Here is a 27282-nt window from a genome sequence, read left to right as displayed (position 1 = left end):
CAAGGATGTAAAGCTGCCTTTCTAATCTGGATGCTGTTAGAGAATTGAGTGTGTGTGTGTGTGTGTGTGTGTGTGTGTGTGTATGTGTGTGTGTGTTTGTGTGTGTGCGTGTGTGTGTGTTTGTGTGTGTGCGTGTGTGTTTGTGTGTGTGCGTGTGTGTGCGTGTGTGTATGTGTGTGTGCGTGTGTGTGTGTGTGTATGTGTGTGTGTGTTTGTGTGTGTGTATGTGTGTGTGTGTGTGTGTGTGTGTGTTTGTGTGTGTGTGTGTATGTGTGTGTGTGTGTGTGTGTGTGTGTGTATATGTGTGTGTGTGTGTGTGTGTGTGTTTGTGTGTGTGTATGTGTGTGTGTGTGTGTGTGTGTGTGTGTGTGTGTGTGTGTGTGTGTGTGTGTGTGTGTCTGGGCCCAGCCTATGCAGAAAGGGGGCAGTCAATGAAGTACAGCCAGCTGACACTGAGGTATGTGTCTTTTCTAATGAGATTTACTGGGCTCCAGATGTTCGTAGTTATGAAGATGTGTGTCGGAGATTTAGGAGGGTGAGACCTGCACCCTGTCAGAGCCACGGTGGGGTGCTGTTTTACTGTCTGTCACCCGCCCTCACCCCTCCAGCACCACCACTCACAGGTGGCCTCTTAACCTGACAACTCTCTCCCACACACACATGTACACACACTTTTACTCTTGAAACCGAAGTGAATCAACATTTTATAAACTTACAAAAAAAACATAGAAAGTACAAAAGGAATGTCTATAGATGTAAGCAAATACAAATATATACAAAGAAATTTTGGTGAGTATCCTGTATACTGTAAGAGTATAAAGATGTTCACATTCCCCAAAGCAAAGATTCTCCGTGGTCAGCTTCATTTGTCCATTTCATAAATCCAGTTTACACAGTCCAGCACATTTTCAAGGTGACACAATTTTAACAATAAAACAAGAAAGCCAGTGCAAGTGTTACTAAAATTTCCAAAATAGTGTGTCAACATTTTCCTCATCTCACATAAAAAAAAAGACATCTTCTTCTTGGCTCAGAATTACTGTGGTACTGTACCCTCTCAAAGTCTGAGTTTTAATGTCAAATAAGCGAGTGCTCGATGAGGTGCGTCTCGAAGATCTCGTGGATCATCAGCGAGTCTGTTCTCCTGACGTCCTCTGTCTGGCTGAGGGAGGCATCCGCTGTGCCCGCCAGTTCAGCAAGTCTGACAAGGCACCGTTACCGCTGACCAGGCTCCAAGCGTCTTTCTCTACTAGCTGGAACGACATACTGTCACCTTCCTCTTCGTCTTCCTCCTCCTCCTCCTCCTCCTCTCGTCGCTGTTCAGATGGCAGGCTGCAGCTTGGTCAGGTTCCTCTGGTGCATGCTGTGGTGGCGCACCAGCTCGTCAGAGCGGGCAAACTTCTTCTGACAGTTGGACCAGCGGCAGATGAAGGGCTTCTCACCTGACAAGGAGGGGATGAACAAGGAAAAACAATAGAAATCGTTGCTTTAGAGGAAATTCAGCCTTTTCGGAATGCGAGCTGCTGTTTTGCTGTACTTGACTCAAAGTCAGAGGGACCATTATGACAAAAAAAAATGGAGGAATGGAGAGGTAGAAAATAAAGTTATACGCACTTGTTTTACCTGTATGAGTCCGAGTGTGAGTCTTAAGATGATCTGACCGTGAAAACTTTCTCTGACACGTCTCGCACTGAAAGGGTTTCACTCCTACACAGAGATGGCAGCGGTTGTGGTCGAGGCAGAGACAGAAATGTGAAGGGAGTGGGGTGAGGGTCAAAAGGTTAAATATTTGATTAGGTGGACTGATCACTGTGGAGATTGATTGATCCAATAACCCACAATCACTTTGGAAAATTTTGATCAGACATTGAAAAATAAAATCATTAAAATGTTTTGTTTATTTGGATTTCTTATATTGTCTGTTCATTTTTAGGGCTTTCTCCACACTCTGAGGAATGTAATTCTAGTGGGGAAATACTAAATCTTTTAACTATTTATTTATCTGTTGGTCAAAAAGTCCCATTTAATTATATCAGGTCACAACAATCTGCTTATAATATCTAGATTTTGTGTTTTGAAGTTTTTATATAGGCCAATTGTAGGATGTAAACTATACCTACAGATTTCTATCATTTTCAAATTCCCAAAAACAAAAAATTGAAGCAATGAGCTTTCCTGTGCAGATACAGCAGCGGTGATGTGAGTGTACCTGTGTGTCTGCGCTGGTGCCTCTTTAACTGGTCTGAGCGAGAGAATCTGCGGCCACAGTCTGTGAAGTCACACTGGTAAGGCTTCTCTCCTGCAAAATAAACCATCATCATCATCACCACCCACATTCCAAGATATCAAGATCATCGATACTAGTATTTTCCCTGTGCTCAGTTTCACATCTGTGCCATTACCGTGTCAAAATTAAGCACTTTTTTTATTTTTTAATCACCATTTATGCGACTTGATCTAGTTTCCACTCACACAGCTACACACATTCAAAACCTGAGCATAACAACTCTCCTTTCTTCCTTACGATACACCATCCCTTTTTTGTCTTTTCACTGAATTTTATTGTCTGCATGAGTTTGTCATTGTGATTTATGAAGAGAAGCTGAGGCCTGAGCAGTGGTGTAAATCACCGGTGTCATTTCACCTGTGTGTTTGCGGCCATGCATCTGCAGATGTGACAGTTTGAAGTATCTCTTGCTGCAGCCAGGATAAGCACATACAAATGGACGCTTCTCATTGGTCTCTGAGGACCTCGCAACTGGAGGAGCAATGCCAGGTACACGTCTGACATCCTTTAAGAAAGAGAAGAAGAAAAAGATTAAACAGGGCTTCAATATGTGTGTTTATTTACTGTTAGTCTGTATAAACTGCATGCATGTCAACTGACCTGCAGTCCTCTGAAGACACTGTGTGTGTGTATGTGGTACTGCGCACTCACAAGCATGGGTGGAGGTGGGACTGGGACTGTGGGGTCGCTGTCATAGCTGGTTGTATGGCCTCCGCTGGACAGAGGCAAAATTACAAATTGATTAAAACATTGAAAAGTTTTTGTGCAAAACTGTTACGGTGGGCACAGTATGAAAGGTTAATGACAGATTCTGATCATACCATTAAGATTGTCAAGATTGAAAACACAATAAAGCCATAATCTCACTTGTGTACAATTTGTTTGAGAGAAATTACACACAAGTCTTTCTCTCTTTCACAGCTAACAGACATCACAACTACATGACTAACTTTAACATGAGCTTAAAGGCCCTGGAAACATATTTAGTTTCAAGTGTTGGGATCCTACATGAGCACATTATTTTTTGCCAAATATAAAACAGTTTTGGTTATTTCACGTGAGAAATCTCTGTATTTGTGTCTTCGTCTGTGTTGCTCTGCCCAATGATTTGACATGGAGAGGATATCATGTCCTTCCCTGCATCAGTCAGGGTTTAGCCATATCTAAATCAGTCCCGATGAAGCAGTCCAGCTGAGTTTTTGAGTTTTAATTGCAAAATTATATTGAACAATTTTTTTTTTTTAACTTTGCTTTGATTGTTGATTGATTGGTTCTTAATATCTAATGTTTAGAAAGTATTTGAGATTCAAAGTCAAGGTTTTACGGGCTTTAAATCTAAAAGCAAATTTAAGGAGTGAGTGCCTATCAAAATGTCCTAACTTAGTAAAAACTCAAAACAGTCTTTAAAGAATGTTGTAAAAGTACAAGACTGCACACACGCGCACGCACGCACACACACACACACACACACACACACACACACACACACACACACACACACACACACTATCATGCTCCTCTCCGCTTCCTGATTTCCCCAGGCAGTAGGCCAACAGCCATCTGGTCAACTCTTCCTCTTCCTCCTCCACCACAAACGCTGGTCAGGACTCAAGAATACATTAGATGTATTATGTAAAGAAAAGAAGCTCACCTCTTCATGGAAGATGCCAGGCTGTTCATTTGATTCCACGTTACACACTCCAGCTGAGACGCCATTTGGTATACGTTATCACTGAGTGAAACACAAGCAGTTTGTGAAATTTCAAGGCAACGACATATGTTAATACATTAGTGAATGAAAAGGTTATGGAATAAGGTGAGCTCTGAGTTTACACTGTGTGAGTTTCTGTTTTATTATTCTTTTTTTATAATTAATAAGTTCTTTTGGGAAAATGCAGAAATTAGACAACACTGAAAATTTTTATGTTACAGCATTCTTTCTGTCATTTATCTTCCCTTATATGGATAATGAAGACGTTTCATTCAGGGGGAACTCCACACGGTTGGCTTATTAACACATCCTGTCCACCCACCACACTCCTCACTGGCTTCATTAAAAAACATGGGCTCTGAGCCATTCTTTACCTTGGCAGATCACACTAGTGTGCACACACACACACACGCACGTAGTACAGAAACACACACACTTGGACATGCCATTGTGCACTCTGTGGGGGTGAGCGCCTCCGTGCCTAGTACACCATGGACCAATGCATGACATCACTCTGTCCTCAGTATCATTAAAGGTGGGGAACAGTTTCGGGGGAATTCTGGACGGCATTCCTTGAGAAGTCCTTGAGGGAAGGATCATGATGGTTCGCTAATCAGTTCTGAACTATGTTAAACTGTGGAAAGACTCACTGATATCTGACAGTGTGTGTGTGTGTGTGTGCGTGTGTGTGTGTGTGTGTGTGTGTGTGTGTGTGTGTGTGTGTGTGTGTGTGTGTGTGTGTGTATGTGTGTGCATGTTTTCTGTGTTGGTCTGAGGGTTTCCAGTTCACGCCATAAGCACTAACAACAGTGAAGCCTTCCCCCGTCTTATCAAGTGCTGTTCCAGTATTTGGGTTGCACATGTTCCTTCTCTCCAACAACATCACAGGGCAGCATGCAAAGAATTTCATCCTAATTTGCCCTTTGAGATGTTTCGCATCAAAATGAAAACAAGTTGGAAACACATCCAGAGGTTAAAATAAGCTGATTCCCTCGTCCTAACTGCCACCCCCCCCCCCCCCCCCCCCCCCCCCCCACTAAACTCACTTTCACTGAGCTTGTCTCTTTTACTTTTCTCCTCATTTTTCCTCAGGGTGGACTCAGACACATCAGCAGTAAATCACTCAGTGTTTGTTTTGGCCTGCTGAGCAGCAGTGGGCAGCACTTAACCTCAGAACAAATTAGGATTCACAATCCAGACAGTGCAGAGGCAGACGCAGGGTTTAACACAGGATTAGAGAGAATTCACACTTCCAAAAATTACCATCAAGTAAACAAGCTGCGTGTGGTGTCATTGGAAAGAATCTGACATTAATTGCTGAGTGAGACGCCTGAAAACCATGTGGGAAGAGGGGAATTTGTGCTGAAGGGAGATTGAAGGGAGCAAGAGTCAAATATAGCGACAATAAACGCATGGGGACAAATAATTGTACCTGTTGTAGTTTCTCAGCAGCAGAGCCTGGCTGCTCGGACACGACTCTGAAGGATTGTGGCAGCCAAACATGGGAGGAGGAGGCGGGTACTGCTGGTCAACTGAAAATATAGAAATTTGCTTCAAAATAAGACTGCAGCTAACAATTAATATTATCGAATAATTTGCCAATAATTTATTTCATTAATGATTAATTGTCTGGTCTATGGAATGTCTGAAAATAGTGAGAAATGCCTTTTCACAGAAGCTGATTGCTTCCAATCAACACTTTTAAACACAAAGATAGTCATTCAATTATCACACAAGGCCAAGAAAACAGGCAAATATTCACATTTGAGAAGCTAGAAGCAGTGGATGTTTGACATTTTTAGCTAAAAACATGACTTAAATGATTCATGAATTATTACAATTGTTCCTAATTAGAGTCGTCAAAGTCCAGCTGCAGACTATCCATTGTCCCACAACAGCTCACTAAATCCTAATATTAGGCTGAGAAGCTTCCCAAGAATCATCTTGCACAAAAATATTTTGTATTATTAAATGTTCTCTCAGAACACACAGACAAAACACACACAAGTAAAAATATATTACTTCTCCTAAAAATATATTTATACAATATAATAATAATATAATAATAGCTCATTTCAAAGACAGAGTCACAGCTCTGCTTTTCAAAGAGAGAACACCTCAATTAGAAACAATGGTCCTTTTCAGGTTCATATAGTGTATTGGTCCCCAGACAGTTTTTGACATTCCAGCAGAGTCCCATTAGCTGTTTCCTCAATTTATCATTTCCAGACTCATTAACCATATACACTATTATGCTTAAAGAGCGAGAGGGAGAGTGTGTTTATGTATGTCCGTGTATATGAATGTGTGTGGAACAGAGATGGAGAGTGATGAAGGAAAATGGATGACAGCGATTCTGTTGTGATATGAAAAATGACAGGTTACTTATGTAACCTTGCTGTGACATGACAGGCTTCCAGTCGGCGAGATGTCAGGATGCAGACAGTTACCTATGTTGTTTGGCGGCGACAGTGTGTCCTCGTGTTTGAAGGACAGGCTGGGGAGCTGAGGGGTGTGGTGAGACGGAGTGAGACCACAACTGGGGTTGCTGTCTAGACCCACTGCTCCATAACCTGAAAAGAGAAAACAAAAAGAGAGGTAATGGAAAGTTAAAATGATTTTTTTCCCCCCTTGTTGAGTCATTAGATCACCATCTTACAAATGACTGAAAACATTATGAAGTTTGCAAAGTCTCCAGTATCTGGTCAGTAGCTCTAAGTGCCTGGCAGGGTTACTACAGAGAGACATTCATCAGACTACTAAATCCTCTTTCCTTGTAACATCTATCTTTGGCTTTGTGGTTTGTAAAATTTATGGCAGGTGGAAAAATAAATTTGGCAAACACACCACTGATGAACTGAAATGAGCTACGGTAGAATATAATAAAAACAACACTGAGAAGTAAGGAATTGCATGTATTCTAACTTTATTACATTTATTAAACGGCAAAAATGGGAATGTTATGTATCGCTATTGAAATTACAATACACATTGCAAAACACATTATATATGTTTTCTAATATAAAATAAATAGCAAGTTAAAGCAGAATGTTAAACTTGATAAAACTACATTAAATCAATCAAACAACCACATGCGATGCATCTTTATTTGACATTCACACTCAGCATGGATGGTTTGCTATGTCCTGAGTCAGGCCAAGTCAGTCAGACAGCTGTTGAAAAGTTTCAAAGAAAAATGACTCACAAACTCTTACTTAAATCCCTGCGGTCTGCAGAAAGTTACGCTGAGTATTTTATCACTTCATCAAAAACTACTTTCCACTGAGTGAAGACGACTCGCTGCGTGCTGTTTTTAAACGTCACATCAGCAGACACATACAGGTTTAAACCTCTGACCTTTGAGTAATAAGACCCAACAGACAATAAATGTGTAGATGACATATCTGTGTGTTAACACTGCACAGGAAACACATATTAAGTTTGATTCCAGATTTAGATTCCAGATAACAAAGCATCTGAACCCCCTCTGACCTTTATTGATCATGGCAGTAAGTCATCACTTCAGAATTCTTTCCTCAACTTGTATGCCCACGGCAACATTGACTGTGCCAGCTCAACAGGTTATTCATTATTTTTCATGTGTGTATTTTTTTATTAACTTGGTTGGTATTTAGGCATTACTGGGGTAACTTAACCCAGTATTGATGGGTTGTTTTGACCTAGTGTTATTTACATTACCACTTCTGGTGTTAGAGGGGATCAAGTTTTACCTTAAGACTATCACAAATGTATTGTTAGTTGTACAAAACAATGTGCACGATAGTGAAAACTACAAATGATACATATTATTAGTGACACATAATTCAAAATGAGCTAAAGTAGAGCTACTGTTCACACCCATACCAGATTAATTTGGGTAAATACCTCAACAGTTATATAGAATTAAAACTAAGATAAAAACAATGGATCAAAACAACCCCATCGCTTTGGTGATCTTCTACCCATGGGTACTTGGTAAAGTTATCCCAACATCATAAAATACTTTGAATGTATATCCTGCATAGGTAAGCACTTTAGATGGATGCATTAGAGTTACCACTTGAAAGTTTATGATTACAGTCATGGCATTTGACAAAAATGAAAATAATGCAGTAATAAATCCCAATGAAACCATATGAATGATCTACCTAAGTACTTTTTTTCTGAAGTATGAATTCAATACAATAAAATTTAACAGTTGTTATGACTCTGCCAGTGGTTGACGGTGAAATTTCTGCTGAAAAGCATTAAAGGAACTATTAGAGATCTCTGCCAGACTATTACCGGAAAGCTCTCAAGCCTATTCCTCACATGGGACAGAATGACCCAGTACACACATAGCACATAACATCCTGCTCAGACACAACACTGTTGACAAACCCTAAACACGGAGTCGCATCATGAACACATGCAGCAGGAAATGTAGAAAAAAACTGTCTGGAATAAACCCTGTATTTCATGTGTGAAAACAACTGCTCATGTTTCGCGGTCCCTACATCACTAAGCCAATGAGAGGAGACAGAAGTGGGACTGATGATCGGCATGCTTACCCTGGTTCCTGGGTGCTGGGGGGCTGTCCACACAGCCGGGCAGGTAGGTTCCATTGGGAAACACCCTGGGTTGACCTGCACTTGGTTCTCCGAAGGCCCCGACCCGACAGGGGCCTGACAACTGGCCTGAGAAGTGCACTGTGAAGGCCCCAAGTCCACAGTGGGGGTCCTCTGTGGAGTCAGTGGTCCCCCAACCTGGTTCCTGCTTGATGAGGGAGTGGTGGGAGGGCAGGGAGCTGTAGGGAGAGCTAGGGTGAAGGTCCAGCAGTTGGGTCCACTGGCCGCTGCCAACAGACATCCCACAGCCGCCACCAGCTCCGGGTAAAGACGGCACAGGAGGCGCTGGAGGTAAGAGGGTCAGTTCTCGAACATCTGACCCCATGGACATGGCTCCATACGGTTCAGTCAGCATTGGTGCAGGCAGTTCCAGACACTTCAAAAGGAGAGGTGATGGTATTCCAATGGAGGAGCCCGACGAGGAATCAAAAAATCACACAGGAATAAAATCCTAAGAGCGTAACAAAAACACTGCCTGAAGAAACAATAAGCATGGAGCAAACTTTTCTGCAAAGACAAACTTCAATGCTCACAATACACTATAGGAGTCATCTTTTCCACCTCAAGTGATGAACTGAACAATAAAATTATCTGAACCTGTGATGATGACCAAAATCTGGATACCAAAGTTCAAGCTCCCCGGGTAGCTGCAGTGGGTTTGTAGTGTGAGTCTGTGAGGGTAACAGTGCCTTGTCCCTCTGTCTCTATAATGTCTGGCTTTCCTTACTCTCCTCAAGTCTCAAAAACAGCGTAACTCATTGGACAGGGGGAGGAGCGAAGGAGAGTGAGAAGAGGATGACTCCCTGGCCAGCACGTACTGAACTTCTTAATAAATTCTGACTAATGTCACATTTGCCTAGGCGGATGTAACTCTTCATTCTTTGTTCAAGTTCAAGTGTTTCTGATAATGAATATTTGCATTAGTGTGTATGAATATGTGTGTGCACAAAGGAGAGAGGTGTTTTTCTTTAATTCCTCTGACAATGAGGGGCTGTGGTGAAGGGCTTAAAGCATGAAACAGCTGCATATGTAGTTAGTGAGAGTAGTGGATTAAAGTCCTCATTAGGCTGCTGTCTTATTAACTGTATTTCTAAAATGTAAATGTTCCATCTCCAGTGTGAATGCATTACAAGTCTGGATATCTTAACATGTACAACTATGTCAAATTTCATATTGAAAGCTTAATGAAAGATTTTCAAAAATGTAATTTAAAAAAAAGCTACACTGAGAGAGTTCTCTCTACACTATTGACCTGTCTCGCTCAGATATTCATCAGCATCACTTCTGACTCTTCTGACTCATGTATGAACTGAAATATACCCCACTTTCAAAATGCATTTCTAACGGGATGAGGCAACAACATAAAAGGAAGAGCTGGGAAAAATAAAAAATAGGTGAGTCAGAAAGTACCAGAAGAGGTTTGGTAAGGTTGTATCTGTATTTTTTTAATATTGTCCAAAGTCCAAATCCAAAGTTAGGACATTTTTTTTTTCTGCATATTGGATATGTGTTTTTTTCTCAATGACATGTTTACAAAAGACAGTGCTGGATCGAATCACAATTACTGAATGAACAGATTCAATATATGTAAAACTAATTAAATATGCAAGAAAATATACTATAAACTGCATCTCTTTATGAATTTTCTCGTTTTCATAATAGTGCTGCTTTGCTAAAAGCAATTCGGAGAAACTGCACAGCCTTGGAGCAAAGCCACATCACACAAAAGGATAATTATTTATTAGTAGAGGAGAGGGGGACTGTGTCTGTCTGTGCGTGTGTGTGTGTGCACGAGCACTTAAGAGATAGGGGTTTTGACCTTAACTCAAGCTTAACTCAATGTGGAACTACAGAGGAATGCAGTAACTTGAAATATGCCTGTAAAATTCAAGACAGCTGCTGTGGATCTTTTAACATTATAATATTTGTCATATCAGCACTTGGGTTCCTCCTTTCCTTTAAAGTCTGAAACAGTGACAATGTGTTGCAAATCAATGCTTCTTTTAGAAAAAAAAAAAACACATTAGGCTACATTCGGTGTCGCATAACAGTCAGTTATAGTTGACCTGTGATGAGGCCAAACGTTTGATACACAAATTGCACTTATTGCTGTCTTCACTTGATTTTGGAGTCTAAGTCTCAAGCCGTGTGTGAATTCAAATCATTTTATTAACCCCTGAATTAACGACCCATTGGACACCATTACAATGTAGACCAGAACATGGTAGATAATGATAAATTATCCATTGGTGAAGTAGTTTTACAAAGCGATTTCATTCATTTTATGATATCATTTTGATTATCATTTTGAGATGCTGTTAAAAATCCAGTACAAGGGAAGTGAGGAGTGTGAGCCACATCCTCTCATCACCATCTGGAATATTAGTCTAGGATTCCAGTAAACATAGAGGACCCCTAATTCAACTTTTTTTTAAAAACTGGAGGGTGGGGAAAGGACACTTGAAATGGGTAAAGACATGGTAAAATGGATGCAAAAGGAGAAAGGGAGAAAGAGAGAGAGAGAGAGAGAGAGAGAGAGAGAGAGAGAGAGAGAGAGAGAGAGAGAGAGTCTAAGTTTAAAATCACTGTGAGAATGATGAAATCAGCCTGAAAAACTGCTGCGGTAGCATTAACAGAGACTACTGTTGTTGTCTTGTCGGTCATTGTTGCACAATGTCACTGATCTATCCCTCAGTGCCACATCAGACTACAGATACAGCAATGTTTTGTGTATTGATTACTGGATGGTGAACAACCGTGCTACTGGTACAGAGTCTGACATTGAAAAGGTATGGAGGGAGGCACTCCAAAGCATCCTGGTAATTTAACACACAATAACACAAGGAATTATATAATAATCAAATATTCCAAGTGTATCTGATGACATCCATTATAACAGCCATATCCTCTAAAAGCTAAACACAGATTCATCTAGATGGTTCGTGGTCATGGAGAAGATAAAGCACTCTCTGACTTGTTCCATTCTGGCAAATAAACGAGGGCAAAGGCAGGCCCGTATCTCTGGGGAACACAGACATTCAGTGGATGTCCACGTAGCTGACTTCCAAATAGTAGCAAAGAAAATTAATTTGTCCCAAAACAATCTGAAAAAACCCTTCTGTGGTCCACCCACTACAAACAAACAGAAACTTAAAAATAATGTACTACATGGACAAAAGGTTGTGGCACAATTAAAAGTATCTTGCCAAAAATCAGCGAGAGCAAATGAATACGCAGTGCCTCTGAGCCAAGGCAAATGCTGGTCGTGCCTTCCCCAGTGGAGTCTTTAGCAGGGATGCATCAAAGGTGATGGGGCCGGGAGAAAACAACCCTTTCAGCCCCTATGACGGATGGGAGTCCCCAAATACAGCTCAATCTCTGGTTAACTCAGGGTTTAAAACAACATCTCTGTGCTGAGGAAGGGAAATAGTCAATACTGCCTCTGACCTTTAACAAGAAATACACTAGAGTCAAACTTTCTACAGCATGATGAGTAAGAGGGAATTTGAGAAGGGTTTGTTCCAGCCAGAGAGACACATGATAAACTACACAGATATGTGACTTGGCAGGACACATGAAAAAGAAATTACTTTTTCCATTTTAATAATCATCTCCATTCATGCTACTGCATCTGAAGATAGACAGTTTATTAAGCTGCTGCTTTTTAAATCAAGAGCGTTGGTGATTTAAAAGGACATGATTTATTTACATTTTTAAAACATTAGTAATCAGTATTAAAATGGCTATGATTTGATCATCAGCACAGACTGTGGGAGGGGACGTCCAAAGAGCAACAGGTGTTGTTTTGAAGTGCTGAGAGTGGCATAAAAAAAGCTCAGTCCTTCACTTTTCTGTGTGGGTATGGAAACAAACTGATAGCAAACACAATAGCAGTGTCATATTGTTTCATCATTTCCCTCCCATCTCCTGTGGCCTCTAGGAAATGTTACTGTTACAAACAAAACTGAGGCAGAATAATATTCCTCTTTCTTCTAATACTCTCTCATTACACTGTCTGGGGTTTGTGACAGACAGGTTTCTGGTCTTTGAGGTAACAAGTATACATTTGGAAACATTTATATAATATTATACCTGAAATTTAATTTTCATACACTACTCCTCTTCCCTATGACACACATAGAAAACATCAACAACCATCCGTTTTCAATTCCCTCTCATATCAACTCTGAGACTTCAAAGTGTTGCATATCAGACTGCAGATAAGAAACAGAGAACAAGGATCTGTGGGAGAGCGAGCATTTCCATGGTTCATGTGTCAGACACAACACTAGTCCAGTGATGTTTCACACACCAGTTCTCTTTCATGTTGATTATCACCTTTCGTCTCTGTCCCATGACCCAAGATCCCACTCTCTCCCATGTGCATTTACTTTCATTTTACAAGCTGGATGCTCCTGGATCAAATGCAAGAGAAAATACTTTAAGCTGAGGAATCTTAACACTCAGATCAAAATAAAGAACTACATCACACTGAAAGTTATTAATCGGAAAGAGCTGGTGATATTGTCAACAAATCCCTCTGTGGCATTCAAGCCAACTGGTTCCTTCTGAATATAAATAAACTTTTAAAATCAGGTCATAAATATGCTTTCATTTAGAAAAAGGTAATTAATTTTAACTTGAATAAGATTACTCAAACAGGAGTAAATTGCGTGTTTGTTTGGAACTATTTTCAACTGTGGATTAATACACATTTGGTGAGAGTATTTATGATAGCAGAACAGTATACTAGAGTGTTTATGTTTGTCATAATGAAGGAATATGTCACCCAGTGCAACAGTGTGGCCTTAGTGATGCGTTTTTCATAGTTGAAAGTCTACAGCATAGAGGAGTAAGCTGTATCAGGTTTTGGCTACACAGACAGTAATGGTTAGTTGGATAGATTCATTGTTGGGATTTTTTTAATGAAGTTTGTTGACAAGAAGAAAAATACAGAACATGAAGCATCTAATAATTTTCAGAGAGTGCAGTTGTTAGTTTTTCAGTTTGTGTTTCCATCAATCCATATTCCAAGATGATTAGCCCCCACTGCTAACCTTGTAGATACACAAGACCAGTCGCCTAAATTAGCTACTTTTGTTGCAGTAGCCTACATATTTGTTATGGACCATTACCAAGTGAAACCAGATGCTAACAGTGTCTAGCTCCATTAAAATTAGCTGAATCGATTGTTTAGCTGAATCAATTGATTAGTGTTAATACTGGATTTTATTTTGATGTAACTGACTGTGGAGGCTGTGAACAGTTTTACCCACTCAGCAGCTTGTATTCACAGTTTGCTATGACATCACTGTGGCAAAAAGTTCTTTTTATGTAGATGGTATTTGTCTATTGCCTATGTCGGTCTTTTGTCTTTTGAAAATCTGCATAAAATTGCATGAACCACAACATTTGAATCAAGACCATCAATTATCCCACTGTACATCAGTTGTGTTAAAAGTGTCCTGTTGAATTTTGCTGAATAATTCACTTTGTTTCTCAGCAGGTGTCTATGTGTCAGGATCAAGGCCAGCCCTTATCAGCTCTTTACAGTAAGCCACAGCCTCTTCCACACTGTCACACCCTAGCAGCTGTGGCTGGGGCGTATGCAGTCATCAGAAAACATTTCAGATATCTCCAGTGGTTACTGTAGATGCTGTGTTGTCATACCCTTACATCTCATTCTGAGGCTAGACGAGTAAATGTTTACAGGATGACTCTTATGACAAATTACCACAACCAGGGCAGAGTGTGACTGTAAACTTTTGACTATGGGGAAATGCCACTTTACTGCAACTTTCTCAGGCCCAATGAAACAATGTGCTTTGGCTTTTGTATTAAAAATAGTATAGATAAAATAAAAAGTTGAAAATCATTTTGTTCATTTGCAAAAAAAAAGTTTTCATGCTTTTTAAAAAATTTTTTGTCTTTTTTTGTCTTTTGTCTTTTTGTCTTCTGTCTTTTTTGTCTTTTTTGTCTTTTTTGTCTTTTCTTTGTCTTTTTTTTTTTTTGAGTCATCAATGATAAAAAATGTAAATTGTTGTCTGTTTTGAGTCTTCAGAATTGTATTTATCAGCACTGATAAAATGGTCCAAACGGTATCTTAAAAGAAAAGGGTCACACAGTTTAACATGCCTCTAATTAGTCTTTCTGAGATGTGGCATCTATAGCTTCAAGCCAAATATTGTGCAACATATCCCCAATAGAAATAAATTTGAGCCTTTGTTTGACCATTCCTTTGAAAATTTTATTGCTGCTCCTAGCCTGTGAGTGTGTGTAATATAAACACTCTGATAACAAGAGACCACTCCATCATTAACAAGCTCCAGTCCTTCTGCAGTGACTCAATCGATCCAGACAGGAACATCAGAATTCCTGGAAGACTGTAACTGTTTTGTTTTTTTTTCCTGCTGCCATTAGGTTGAAACAGAGCATACACATTCCGCATAGGGGGATTAACGACCTCAGATAGCTCAACACCAAAAATGCAAACTCCCTTTGATTGATTGCTGCAGTCTTTGGTGTGATATGAAGCTGGTCATTAAGTGATATGGCAAGATGACAGTGGTATTTCAAGTACCAACCTTCTCTCTCTGGTCATGCGTGAGTTTTCCCTGCAGAAGGTGTGTACATTTCAGCCAAGTAAGCTCTTGGAGGTATATAGTAAAGAACAATAAAATTCTAGTTGAATCATCTGGTGGTTGAGGAGATAAGTGATCACAGGGATGAAACAGCTATCACAGTAGAGCACAGGCATTCAGTAAGACGAGCACACACCTATGTTTGAGTGATACAGCATTTTTTTCTATGCGCACGGAATGAGTTTTGGCGTTATTAAAGCTGCATATGTTAACTTGTTGTGAGTGTGGGATAGAAAAACATCAAAAAACAGTGACAGATACACAGCCACAACATTTATCCAGCTAATGAAGTTGTTGTGACTAACCACTTAGCAAACATTTGTGATATTTTACAATCCACAGACACAGAGCAACATAACCATTCATTTGAAGTTGTGTTTCTGGCCTCCTGATAATTGTAAGAGCAATAGTAGCTCCCCATTTAGCTCTGGTTTGGTCTCCGCAATGGTGTGAGAAAAGTAGGCAGACCCAATCATACAGTAGATGTGCAAGCTAAGAAACAAATACAGACCAAACAAAGAGGCTAAAAAGGCCACTAGAGCAACTTTGTTTAGAGGCATGCGGCCGGATTTTAACATGTAGGCTACAACACTGCAGAGTTATTTAGAGCTATTTAGAGAACCAAAAACCTTTTTCATAATCCATTAATCCGACAGCTATTTTGTTGATCAATTAATTAATTTATCTATCAAATATCCGTATATGGTAAAAAAAAAAATGCCCATCAAGATACCAAAGCCCAGGGTTACGCCATCAAATTCTTTGTTTTGTCCAACCAACAGAAGATATTTTGAACTCACTATCACGTATGACAAAGAAAAGCAGCAAATCCTTGCAATTGGAAACCCAGAACAGGGGAATGTTAAGCAATTTTGCATGAAAGATGACTTTCTCATCAGCTAATTGATTATCAAAATAGTTGCCAATTATTTTTCTGTCTCTTGACTAATCAGTACAACAACTATTATTTACAGCTCTAGGGTTATTCTTAGGTAGTGAAAAATAATGAGAAGAATTAGGGAATAAATGACAGTGGGTAAATGTACAGCAGAGTGTGGATTGTAAGGTCAAGGTTAATGACTGCAACTGCTCCTCTTTAACATGATGTAACAACTGTATTACTTGTTAGCACTGTTCTAAGCATGTAGCTTGTATAAATAAGTGTTTATTGGCTCACAAGCCCAAATCTAAATATAGGAATAATGAGGTACAAATAATTCAGTAATATAATAATAAGTAATATAAGTAATTATTTCAACAGTTGGATGACAGTCATATATACTAAAATATTCAGAATAACTGAAGAACTAAGGAGTATGTAAAAGGTTATAATACATCTCTGCAGCTGTGGACAATAACAGTCCATCAGAAGGACCCCATGGGATTTTGAATGCCTTTGGCCACAGTGGACTCTTGACTCACCTCTGTTTCAGATTTTGGCTTCATTTGTTTATTTGTTTCTTGTATTTGTGTGTACATGTCTGCGTGTGGGGAGGGTGTGTCAGTTCATAAGTAATTAACAAGCCATTCGCTCCACCTAGGGAAGTAGGGAAGTTACTCATGCGATGCAGCCTGACAAGGTCACTGGCTGATAGATGAGCCTGAGCAAGGGGATTTTTCAGAGATTGTGAAGGCAGGCAGAACTGTGGGAACCAGACAATTAGAGGGTGGAAGCTAGGCAGCCATGTTGGATGATGACCATGAGACTGGTTTACATGGATACTTACCGCTTGGCTGGCTGACAGGGAAAAAGCAGACACCTGGGCTCAACTTACTCTTAACACAGTCATTTATCTTTGAGCAATCTTTGGGCAATTTGCCAGCAATTTAGGAACAGCGTGTGCTATTAACAATCAAACAAACACGGATGAGGTCATTTTAGACACACTGAAAAAATATAAATATTTCAGACCTACACCTAAACAAATAATAATTTAGTAGACTAATACAGAGGAAGGATATACATAGAGGTGGATAAATACTTACTTATAGCGATTGTGGAGAATGTAATTTGTGGCACAGTTGAACATCATAACCGTCATGAATGTAGGCCTTATTGTAGTATTGTACTAGACTGCATTAGTTTTAGCAAGGTGTACCTAATAAACTGTCAGCTGAGTGTGTATCCCTATAAACATAAGGTCAAAACCAAGTATATTAATGAACAAAACAAAACTAAATAAAATTGATTCTTTTTCAGCTTCTCTCACAGTCTTTTTTCTTCTTTTTCTTTTTGAGTTAATCTAATTCTGTTCATATAAGGACTGCATTGCCGGGTTAGATTTAGAATGATATAAAACAGACAAATCATTGTTTAATATATGTACCAGGTACAGTCTCCTCGTAGTTAAAGGTTTTTCTTTAGTGCAATATCCATGCTATTTTCAGGACATTCTACCATAAATATTATAAAGACTATTAAGCATCATAACACACTGTGGCATTTTAAAGACCTTTAAAAGAGACAAAAACAATGTCTCATATGCACCTGGAGCTTCAAAGCCTCCAAAACTCTTATTCTGGACTTGAAATACACCAGGCACTTGACAACAGCTGTTAATCAGATAATGAAAGCCTCAAAGTTACACAAGCACACTTGTGGGGAAGCAGCTATAAATTTTTTGCCATGACAGCATACGAGGGTGGGATTTGGTACCAGGCACTTGTCTTCCCAACAGAATGACGCATCACACCACCACTCTATGGTGAAAGCCTCCAGCAGCCAGTTCCCCTCTGCACACTATTTTAAGGCATTTATGCGGCTGAACACAACTCAATTCAGTTCCCTAACTGTAACTACTGCGGGAAATATGTGACAATTGGACTTTCAAGGAATTATTACATGGCATGCTGTGTCTCCATAGTTTCTTGACAGATGAACTGTGAGCTGCAGTGCACCTTTGAAATGGAAAAAAACTCCACAGTATCTCCAGCCTGTTCAACACCTCAAATGTTAGTAACCTGACTCCATAGTTTTAGGGTGAACTCCAGCTCCACTTACCCTCTTCACCTCACTCACCTCAATCTCAGTGACCTGACATAGTAACAATGCACAGGATCCCATTTGGTACAGACAGCCAATATGTGGACCCATAGGTCAGAGAGTGTATGATGGAAGAGTGCTGCCCTGTGACACTGGCAGTGTTTCCGGGTTGGAAAGCTGTGGGCCAGGCCTGCTCTGGTGGTCCGCACAGATGGACTGAAGCTCAATCAGATAACCTCTGCTAGGGATCAGGTTCACCTCTGTAGGCCCTAACTCTCATCCAAGACATCCAGGGTTAATCTCCCAAAGAGGAGATTGATATCTGGATGAGAAAGAATGAAAGATTAGGATATGTTGCTGGATGTCTGGGTCACTAAAAGATATTTAGGAGGTTGTCTGACCTCTAAAGGAAGAGGCTAAAGCAAGAGGTTGCACAAGCTGAAATTGTGCAGCACAGACAGGGGTATTCACTGAATTTATATAATTAATGTCTATAATAGTGTTACATATTTTAAAAATTACTCATAGGTTTTAAAAGTAATAATAAAGGATGAGGGACTTGAGAAATACCTTTCATTTAGGTTTCGGTTGGGTTACTGTGGCTTTAACAACTTGACCCGGAACAGCAAGAGTTTCACCGGTACTGCTCCCTTTTCTTTTCCGCTCAGGTCTCATCAGTGTTGGGAGCGTGGATTTCATCATCTAGGCTCACAAAATCACAAAAAAATGAGCGTCCCAGCATTTATCGACATTACGGAAGAAGACCAGGTACGACTCGTGTCTTTTAGAAACTAATTTAGCATTGTTCCGCCTGCGGATGAGTCGATAAATAGAAACTATCCAACCGGATAACCTAGCATGCTAGCCAGCGAAAATGCTAACCGTACTTAGCTTCTGAAAGGTACATGCTGATCGTTAGCTACATGCTGATTGTGGCGTATGTGGAAGCACATTATGCGTGATTATATAGTTAAACGTACCGTTTAGATTGTGTGTGTCAAATAGTTGAGAGTTGTAGCGGCTTTTAGCTAAATATATTTACGCATAATGCTGTCACAAGTGTCGAAAACATATAACGTTATCATAGTTAAGAATGCTAACTGCTAAAGCCAGATGTCTAAATAAACAAAGACAGAAAAAAATAACCACTCACCCAAAGCATCCTGCTTGAAATGAATTACAACTCAAACCTTTACCCAGGAGATGGATATAAAAATGATTATCTTTCCCTATAGGTGGCTGCAGTAAATATTCTTGTACTTCAAAACAGATGGACACGACAGTATTATATGTGTATATTTTAAAGTAAAATACACGCTATGCCAATCGATTAGATAGTTGTTATAGCTTCAATTTACATAAGGTACACAATATTTATCTATCTTGGTACTCTTTGTGCTGCTAGCTTTTATTTATTTACTAATACTAATCATTTTACTGTCTACAGGCCTCAGAGCTGAGAGCCTACATCAAGTCCAAAGGAGCTGATATCTCAGAGGAGAACTCTGAAGGTGGACTTCATGTAGATCTGGCTCAGATCATTGAGGCATGTGATGTCTGTCTCAAGGACGATGATAAAGGTATGTGATAATGAAGACCACCTCTGTTCACCCACGATCATGTATGGGACAGTAACAGGCAGTAGACATTTTTCATAAGGAGATATTTCTAACTTGTCACCAGGAAAAGCACAGGTGTAATTAATAACATTAATTATGATTCAGTTGTATTTAGTGTACACTGTTGTACACTATTACAGTGATGCAGCATGCACAATGTCAGGGCCTTGGAAGTGGCACACCTAAATGAAATGCAGTTGTTAGTGATGCCATTAATTGCAGCTTCAGTGACATGTCGAATGTGCCATGAATACAGCCTAATACTGTTGAATGCAGCTGGATAACAATAACAATCTATCATTATTTATGGCCCACTCTCTGCAGATGTAGAGAGCGTGATGAACAGCATCGTGTCACTGCTGTTGATCCTGGAGACAGAGAAGCAGGAGGCTCTCATTGAAAGTCTTTGTGAGAAACTGGTGAAGTTCCGTGAAGGAGAGAGACCCTCCCTCCGGATGCAGCTGTGAGTCCTTTCACCTATTTCATTTATTTGCTGTTGTTTCTGAAACTTTCGGAAGAAGTATACTTTCCATATGGAAATTAATTAGGCCACTGTTTTGATATTTTACAGCGTTAGGATTCTTTAATGTAGTGGCAGTTCAACATTATTAAGATGCCAGTAGGAACTTAAAAACGCTGCAAAATATTTATCTTCCATTCAAAAGAAATGGCAAACATGTAACTGTTGAATAACTGTCTCAAAAGTGTGACTATCTCTTTAATGATGTGGCATTACAGACTCAGCAACCTGTTCCATGGGATGGATGAGAACACTCCAGTGAGGTATACAGTCTTCTGCAGCCTCATCAAGGTGGCAGCGACTTGTAATGCCATCGCCTTCATCCCCACTGACCTTGATCAGGTATATCTGTTCACCATGATCAACTGGAATAACTGACCATAAACACTGTCAGTTTCATAGTCTATCTCTTTGGCTTCAGAGAGAGTGAAATGAAAACAATAGCTTTCCATCAATTTTTCCCTTTTGTTGCTCATTTTTGATACCTGTTTGTGCCTCTCCATCAGGTGCGCAAGTGGATTGTTGACTGGAACCTGAACACAGAGAAGAAGCACACACTCTTGAGGCTGGTGTATGAAGCATTGGTTGACTGCAAAAAAAGGTAAATGCATATAGGGTCAGGTGTGTGAAATGCATGTTTTGTTATTCACATTAACTCCTGCATAAATATTTTTTTTTGTGTTGCTCGTATACATATTTCTATGTGTAACACTGTTGGACTTTGTCTTTACATTATTTTAGAAGTACAGATATTTTCATGGCACGTTCTGTTCTTTTTATTATACATACATACCTCTTAGCCTTAGATTTTGTGTGAGTTTGTGTTATCCTTCAATTAAATGATCTTTTATTAAAAAAAAGTTTTCAATATTGTATTTACTCATTTCATAGTGAGCCTGCAGCAAAAGTGATGGTTGAGCTGCTGGGAAGTTACACAGAAGACAATGCTTCACAAGCACGGGTTGATGCCCACAGGTAAACTTGGAGAACTTGTTTAAACATTTGTCATTAGGCCTCAATATATGGCACATTCCTCATACTTACATCCATCCATGTGCTTTATATTTAGGTGTATTGTCCGTGCTCTAAAAGATCCCAACACTTTCCTGTTTGACCACCTGCTCACCCTGAAACCTGTTCGCTTCCTGGAGGGAGAACTCATCCATGACGTGAGTACTGAGGACGTGTAATGCTTTACGGAGTCGAGTATATAAAAAGTGATAAAATTCTTTCCATAGACCAGAAAGCATATCAAAAACATTGCACATCAAAATATATTTTACATTAGTCATTGTGACAACCCTGTCAATCTTGTATGTGTAGAATGTCCATAATGATATAAAGCCTCCTAACTGAGTTTTAGATGCACTTTTGATATGTAGTGTCAGTGACAGCTAAGGCAAGCACAGCCCAATAACAAATGGATGACAACTTAATAGATTTGAATAGTGAGCAGCAGTAATGTTTGTACATTACCGGCTGAACAGGTGGGGATCACAAAGAAATGTTTTTGATTTGGGTGTGTGCACAGTTTCGTAGACATTTGAAAGGTCAAAGCATGGCGATTCCAAAGGTATTAAAAGCTTAGTGCAATGTACATCAAGGACAAACCAGTTAGAAGAAAGCCAGTGTGATGTGCATTCCATTTGTTGACATGATTATTATTATCATAATAATTGTCAGCCTGTATGGATACAAAGATCTGATTGTGATTATACAGTCTTATAATGGCATTTCTCCCTCTGCCTTTTCAGCTGTTAACCATCTTCGTGAGCGCAAAACTAGCAGCATACGTAAAATTTTACCAGAGTAACAAAGACTTCATTGATTCTCTCGGTAAGTAATCACAACTCGAGATAATAGCGGCATCAGTTCTAACGCACATACAGTGGGGTCCAAAAGTCCGAGATCAATTTCCCATTCATGTGTATGGGGAAAATGGTCTCAGGTCCACTCAGACCCCATTGTAAATACAAATACCATGTTTAAAAGTACAGTACACAGTTTAATAAATGCACATGTGCTCCAATAGTCCAATCCCCTTGAAACTTCAGTGCACATGCAGTTGGTTAGTGGTAGAATGTATCGCTGCTCCTTAACATATTTATAGTATAGGTGTATTCGATGTGTATTAGAATGTTATATGCTTTAGAAGCAACCTGTTTTGTGATACGTTGCTGTCACTTTAAGAGAGCACAAGCCTTAATGTGGTTTAGATTATTTTCTCTGTCTTCAAGAACTAGTGTTTCACAAGTTTAAATCTTTTTTCCCACTTTTGCCATTGTAAGAACAGCCTTGTTATAATTTATACATTTTAAACATACTGCTGATGGTGTGATCTGTACATTGTCTATGCAATACAAAAGTACATATAAAGACCACCAGAACCATAATGCAGTGTCAATATTTTTTTTTTTTTTGACAATTTGTATATTGAGCCAGTCTACGGACGGTGCTCTGTTGACACAGTACAGGAATGTGTGTGTGTCAGCAGTGTGTCTCTTTCTCACTACTAAGGGCTTAGATGTAATTAAAAGCATGTGTAGGATGGTTTCTCAAAACAGACAGTGTGGATTGATGTTTGTGTTAATGAGTAGATTCCCTGACTGCTTGCTCCTAAATGTAGAAACAATTATCACAGGGAAACTCCCATAGTCAGGAGTAATTGACTGTGACTGTTTTGTGCTTAATGATCCCTGCGTGATGCTCTCCAGGCCTCTCTCACGAGCAAAACATGGCCAAGATGCGTTTGCTGACATTCATGGGCATGGCGGTGGAATTCAAGGAGATCTCCTTTGACACCATGCAACAGGAGCTGCAGATCGGAGCCGATGACGTTGAGGCTTTTGTCATTGACGGTAAAAGCACTTCACCTCAAATAAATCTTTGCTGTCCAACCCTCATTAAACACGCTGTTAGTTTCTCACAACAGCAACCAGTGAAAGAGAAAGGAAAGTGGCCTGACTTTTCTGTCATTCATTTACTACCATCATCTACCAAAAAATGATCTCTCCCTTCTTAAAAAAACAAAAACAAAAGAAAACAGAATGCCGTGGTGATGATAGAACATGAGTAGGATTTTACAAGTTGCAGTGGGAAAAAAAAGCATAAAAGGGTAGAGGATAGCACTTTTAGTGTTTAGTGACAGGGATTAGCTTTGTCTCCAATTTCATTCTCCACGTGCATTCTCTCTTAAAGTACTCGTGTTTCAGTGGAGCTTTAAGTGCTTTCTGTCAGAGCTTTTGCTCTGTCGTAATTTCTCTCCTGTCTGCTTTTTCTTTTTAGCTGTTCGGACCAAGATGGTCTACTGCAAAATCGACCAGACACAGCGAAAAGTTGTTGTGAGGTAAGTAGCTCCATGAAACCATCATACATGGCTTTACTGAGTTACATTTTGAGTAAGTAAAGCATTTAAGCAGTAAAAGCATGACAGCATTTATAGAACTGGTACCAACCCAGTTTTAAAGTACTTTACCTGAATTATCAAACAACTGTCCTGAAACTGATGGTGTCACCACCAGCACATCTGCAGTGTTGATAAAAGCGCACAGTGCTAAATACATTTCTTCTTACAACACTGTATCACAGTGTTCGCAGTGCTTGTGACTCATTCATCATTTGTTAAATTTAAATTTAGGACCTTTTTGTAACTCTGATAGGCTTCTAATTTCTATTTAAAAGTGAAACTAAACAAAGAGCTGAAATTCTGTTGATGTAAATACAACTTCAGGTTTAGATTCAAGAGGCTTTTTTCTTTTTCTTATTATGTGAGGTCTTCTGTTTTTATCTTTTTTTCATATCATTTTAAGATTTGTCCTGTAATTGTTGAGGCTAATATTAGGCTGCAAGAATTTACTTAGTAATTAGTATGTGGAGTATTTTGTATTCCTGAATCTGGCCGATGCAGTCTGGTCTCTCAGGTCGTGGTCAAGGATGCAGAGAGAGCTTATTTTGTCATGATGCAGAAAAAAGTTTCTTCTGTATAGAAGCTAGCTATTTTAATACAGAATATAGGCCAACGTCATGTCTTTTTTCAGTTACATTTATTATAAGCCCTTTTATTCCTCCAAGGATGCAGGACATTGCCTTGGCCTGCATTTATTTAGTCAGTTTAACATTCTTGCTTTCCTGTTTCCATTTCCATCAGCCACAGCACACACCGCACCTTTGGCAAGCAGCAGTGGCAGCAGCTGTATGACAGCCTCAGCTCCTGGAAGGCCAATCTAGCAACCGTCAAGACCAGTCTGCAAGCTCTATCACCTTCTGCTTAATTCCACCTTAACCCAACTGTCTAGACTGCCCGAGCCTTCCAGATTCCCAGACTGAAAGCATCAGTTTTTATATTCATTCAATAAAAGAACAGTGGAGATCCCATGTGGTTGTTTTTTTTCTTGTTGAATTAACACAGCAAGTTGAGTTTGATGGATTATTTGAAATTTTGACAAACAGCCAAAAGCTTTCTTCACCCATTAATGGATAAAACATATACTGTACAATCAGTCTTTTCAGACAACTACACCACCAGTTACCTTATCATCCTCTCAAAATGCCATACAGTGACTTTAATGTGGACTCGTTCTGGAACAGCTCTCAACATCTGCTTTTAGTTAAAGGACAGCATGCTGGTATTAGATGAGCTGTGAGAAATAACCCGCAACAAGAGGGTCACTTGTCTGGGAACACATGAGGGGTGACAATAGCAATGTGAACTTAAGATGACCCTGTCTGCTGAGGTCAGAGCGGTATTACTGAAACATCAACACATAAAGCTTGTGGTGTAAGCTGATTCACTGCCACTACAAATTGTAAACTGTCCACCAGGTTATAGATTTTTTTCAGCTGTTGTCAGTGTGACTCATTCACTCCTGAAGTGTCGCAAAAGTGGAAAAATAAGGACTTCAAGTTTCCCGTTTTTAGTTTGCCTTGTTTTCCTCCATTGATGTAAAGTGATGTTTATCCCCGAGAGATCTGTTCTCAGGCACCGGTCCAGAGCATTAGGATGTGAACTCCAATGATATATGGCCCAGGCGTTAGGTGTAAAAGGGGTCTGTTGGAGTTCTCTCCCTCTGGGGCTGTGATGAAATCAGCACAAACTGACAAAGTGCAGACTACTGACATTGCACTCTTTGAATCCCCACCCAAATCCACAGTGCACCCATTTTCTTGGAACTAATGAAGCTACAGCTCAACCTGTTTACTTTTTGTTTGCGTGGTACCACTCCTTATTCTGTCCTGGGTAACTTAATTATCTGTACACTGCAACCCTGCTACTAATATACTGTTACTCAGATTAAATGGGCAGCAGTGGAATACATGTATTGCTGCAGTGTGTTTTCTTTTCTATCATGCCAGAGGTCTGCTGAGGCTCACCGCTCACTTCTGCCCAGTTGTCCTCAGGGAGCAGCATCTCCACTTCTTATCATAGGGTGTAAATCACAAAACACATTCTCAAGAGCATAACCTCATCATAGCCACCCGCAAGGTGGAGCGCAGAGCAGATAGAAACTAATGTGACCAAGGCTTAACAGAATGTTTGCAAAGCTTTATATCTTCGTTTCCATCTCTCAGCATATGCTCCTTTTCTTTGCAAGCTATTGCTTTTCAGCTACTTTTCTCATTCTGGACAGTGATCCCCCTCTCTTGTTGTCTCTAATTTGTCTCACTGGCTTTAAGTGACTGTTTTGTGGATGCCCCATCATGTGAGATGTCCCAGATGTAAATACTGTTTGCTGAAGTTGGTTTATCTGGTGCAAATGCCATGACCCCTTCTTATCATAGTCAGATAGAGCTTTTTTCTGTTTGGTTTAGTGATGAAAAGCAAATGAGTTGAGATAGCATTTGGAAAATGCATTGTTCAAGTTTAGACCAGTGGTTCCCAACTTTTTTTTGCTTGTAAGCCCTCACAAAAGAATTTAAGACTTTTACGTGTAATATAATTTGTTACATCGTTTAATACTTTGTATGTTATGCACTGGTACTTTTACTGAAAGGATAGGTCCACAGTTAGTAAAGGCAGTCTTAAAAAACAATAGGCTGGTGCTGTTATGGACATTGAAACAGCTTTTGCTTGATTGCAAGTTTATCTGAAGCTGTGAATCTGTTTATCAAGTAGATATCTCTGGTCCTTTTAGTATAAAACTCACCTGACAGTCTATGGAAATGGAATGGAAGATATCCACTGGACATGACAAGCATCAAATTAACTTCGGTTAAACTTTAAAATGCGTTTTCACACATAACAATGACTGTTGATTTTGTCCCCCTTCATTTACATTGGACATGGATTAAGCGGGATTCTCTTAATAACCAGTATGAACAGAAGGAGTGACTTCAGTAAGCACAAACTATTTCAGTGTTCATATGGGCACCTGACTGTTGTTTTAAGGCAGACTTGAAAAATTGTGAACCTCAAGTAAAGAATCTGAACACTTCTTCCACCACTGGTCACTATTGACTGTGTCTGAGCATAAATCTCCCTGTGTTAGCTCACTGAGTGTGAATTCCTCACCAGTAAACTTCAATGTTATAGTCTATGGTGTAAGGTGGCAATATCATCTGACATTACACATGGGGTAAAGTCTGGGATTTCTCATTTTCTTCACCCCTTTTCTTCATATCGACATTCCTCTGGGTAAATCTAAGAGTCTGACAGTTTCCAGAGATGTAGCCAAATACAAGAGAGGGGCTCTCACTGCCCTTCAATTAGTACCATCCAGAAGTCAGCGAGATAATGTTCAATTGCATCCTATCTCTGCTTTACATAAACACTGACCAAGAGGCCCAGAGGCTCTGAGACAGATATGTCTATTTATATGGAGAGTGTCAAACATAAACACTTTTATGGAGGATGGTTAGCTGAGCAGAATGGGAAGCTTTATCTTCACAGTGTTGCTCCATGTTTTGCTGCTTGTGAT

At 39.7% G+C, this 27282-nt stretch overlaps 2 protein-coding genes across 4 annotated transcripts; one reads left to right on the top strand and one right to left on the bottom strand.

Moving 5' to 3' along the window:
• Positions 1-691: 691 nt before the first annotated feature.
• Positions 692-9386, bottom strand: wt1b (WT1 transcription factor b). Of its 3 annotated transcripts, none has more exons than XM_056372771.1 (9): positions 8549-9386; positions 6449-6571; positions 5431-5530; positions 3939-4019; positions 2888-3002; positions 2645-2792; positions 2210-2299; positions 1624-1707; positions 692-1442 (listed from the first exon to the last, which is right to left on the bottom strand). In XM_056372771.1, the coding sequence occupies exons 1-9, from the start codon at positions 8958-8960 to the stop codon at positions 1321-1323; spliced, it is 1275 nt and encodes a 424-aa protein (XP_056228746.1). In that variant the 5' UTR covers positions 8961-9386; the 3' UTR covers positions 692-1320. The 3 variants fall into 3 exon arrangements, with proteins under 3 accessions (XP_056228746.1, XP_056228827.1, XP_056228665.1); XM_056372852.1 differs by having other exon boundaries at positions 1615-1707; positions 2939-3002; positions 8549-9384; XM_056372690.1 differs by having other exon boundaries at positions 1615-1707; positions 8549-9383.
• A 9481-nt stretch (positions 9387-18867) lies between these two features.
• Positions 18868-24742, top strand: eif3m (eukaryotic translation initiation factor 3, subunit M). Its single transcript, XM_056383383.1, has 11 exons — positions 18868-18997; positions 19677-19809; positions 20173-20311; positions 20587-20710; positions 20875-20969; positions 21260-21343; positions 21438-21537; positions 22123-22204; positions 23083-23226; positions 23654-23714; positions 24516-24742. Exons 1-11 carry the CDS (start codon positions 18956-18958, stop codon positions 24637-24639), a joined length of 1128 nt encoding a protein of 375 aa, XP_056239358.1. The 5' UTR covers positions 18868-18955; the 3' UTR covers positions 24640-24742.
• Positions 24743-27282: the final 2540 nt, after the last annotated feature.

This window comes from Seriola aureovittata, chromosome 1 (assembly GCF_021018895.1).
Source record: "Seriola aureovittata isolate HTS-2021-v1 ecotype China chromosome 1, ASM2101889v1, whole genome shotgun sequence".
NCBI lineage: Eukaryota > Metazoa > Chordata > Actinopteri > Carangiformes > Carangidae > Seriola > Seriola aureovittata.
The sequence above is the reverse complement of the archived record's forward strand: the minus strand, read 5'-3'. Positions and strand labels throughout refer to the sequence as shown.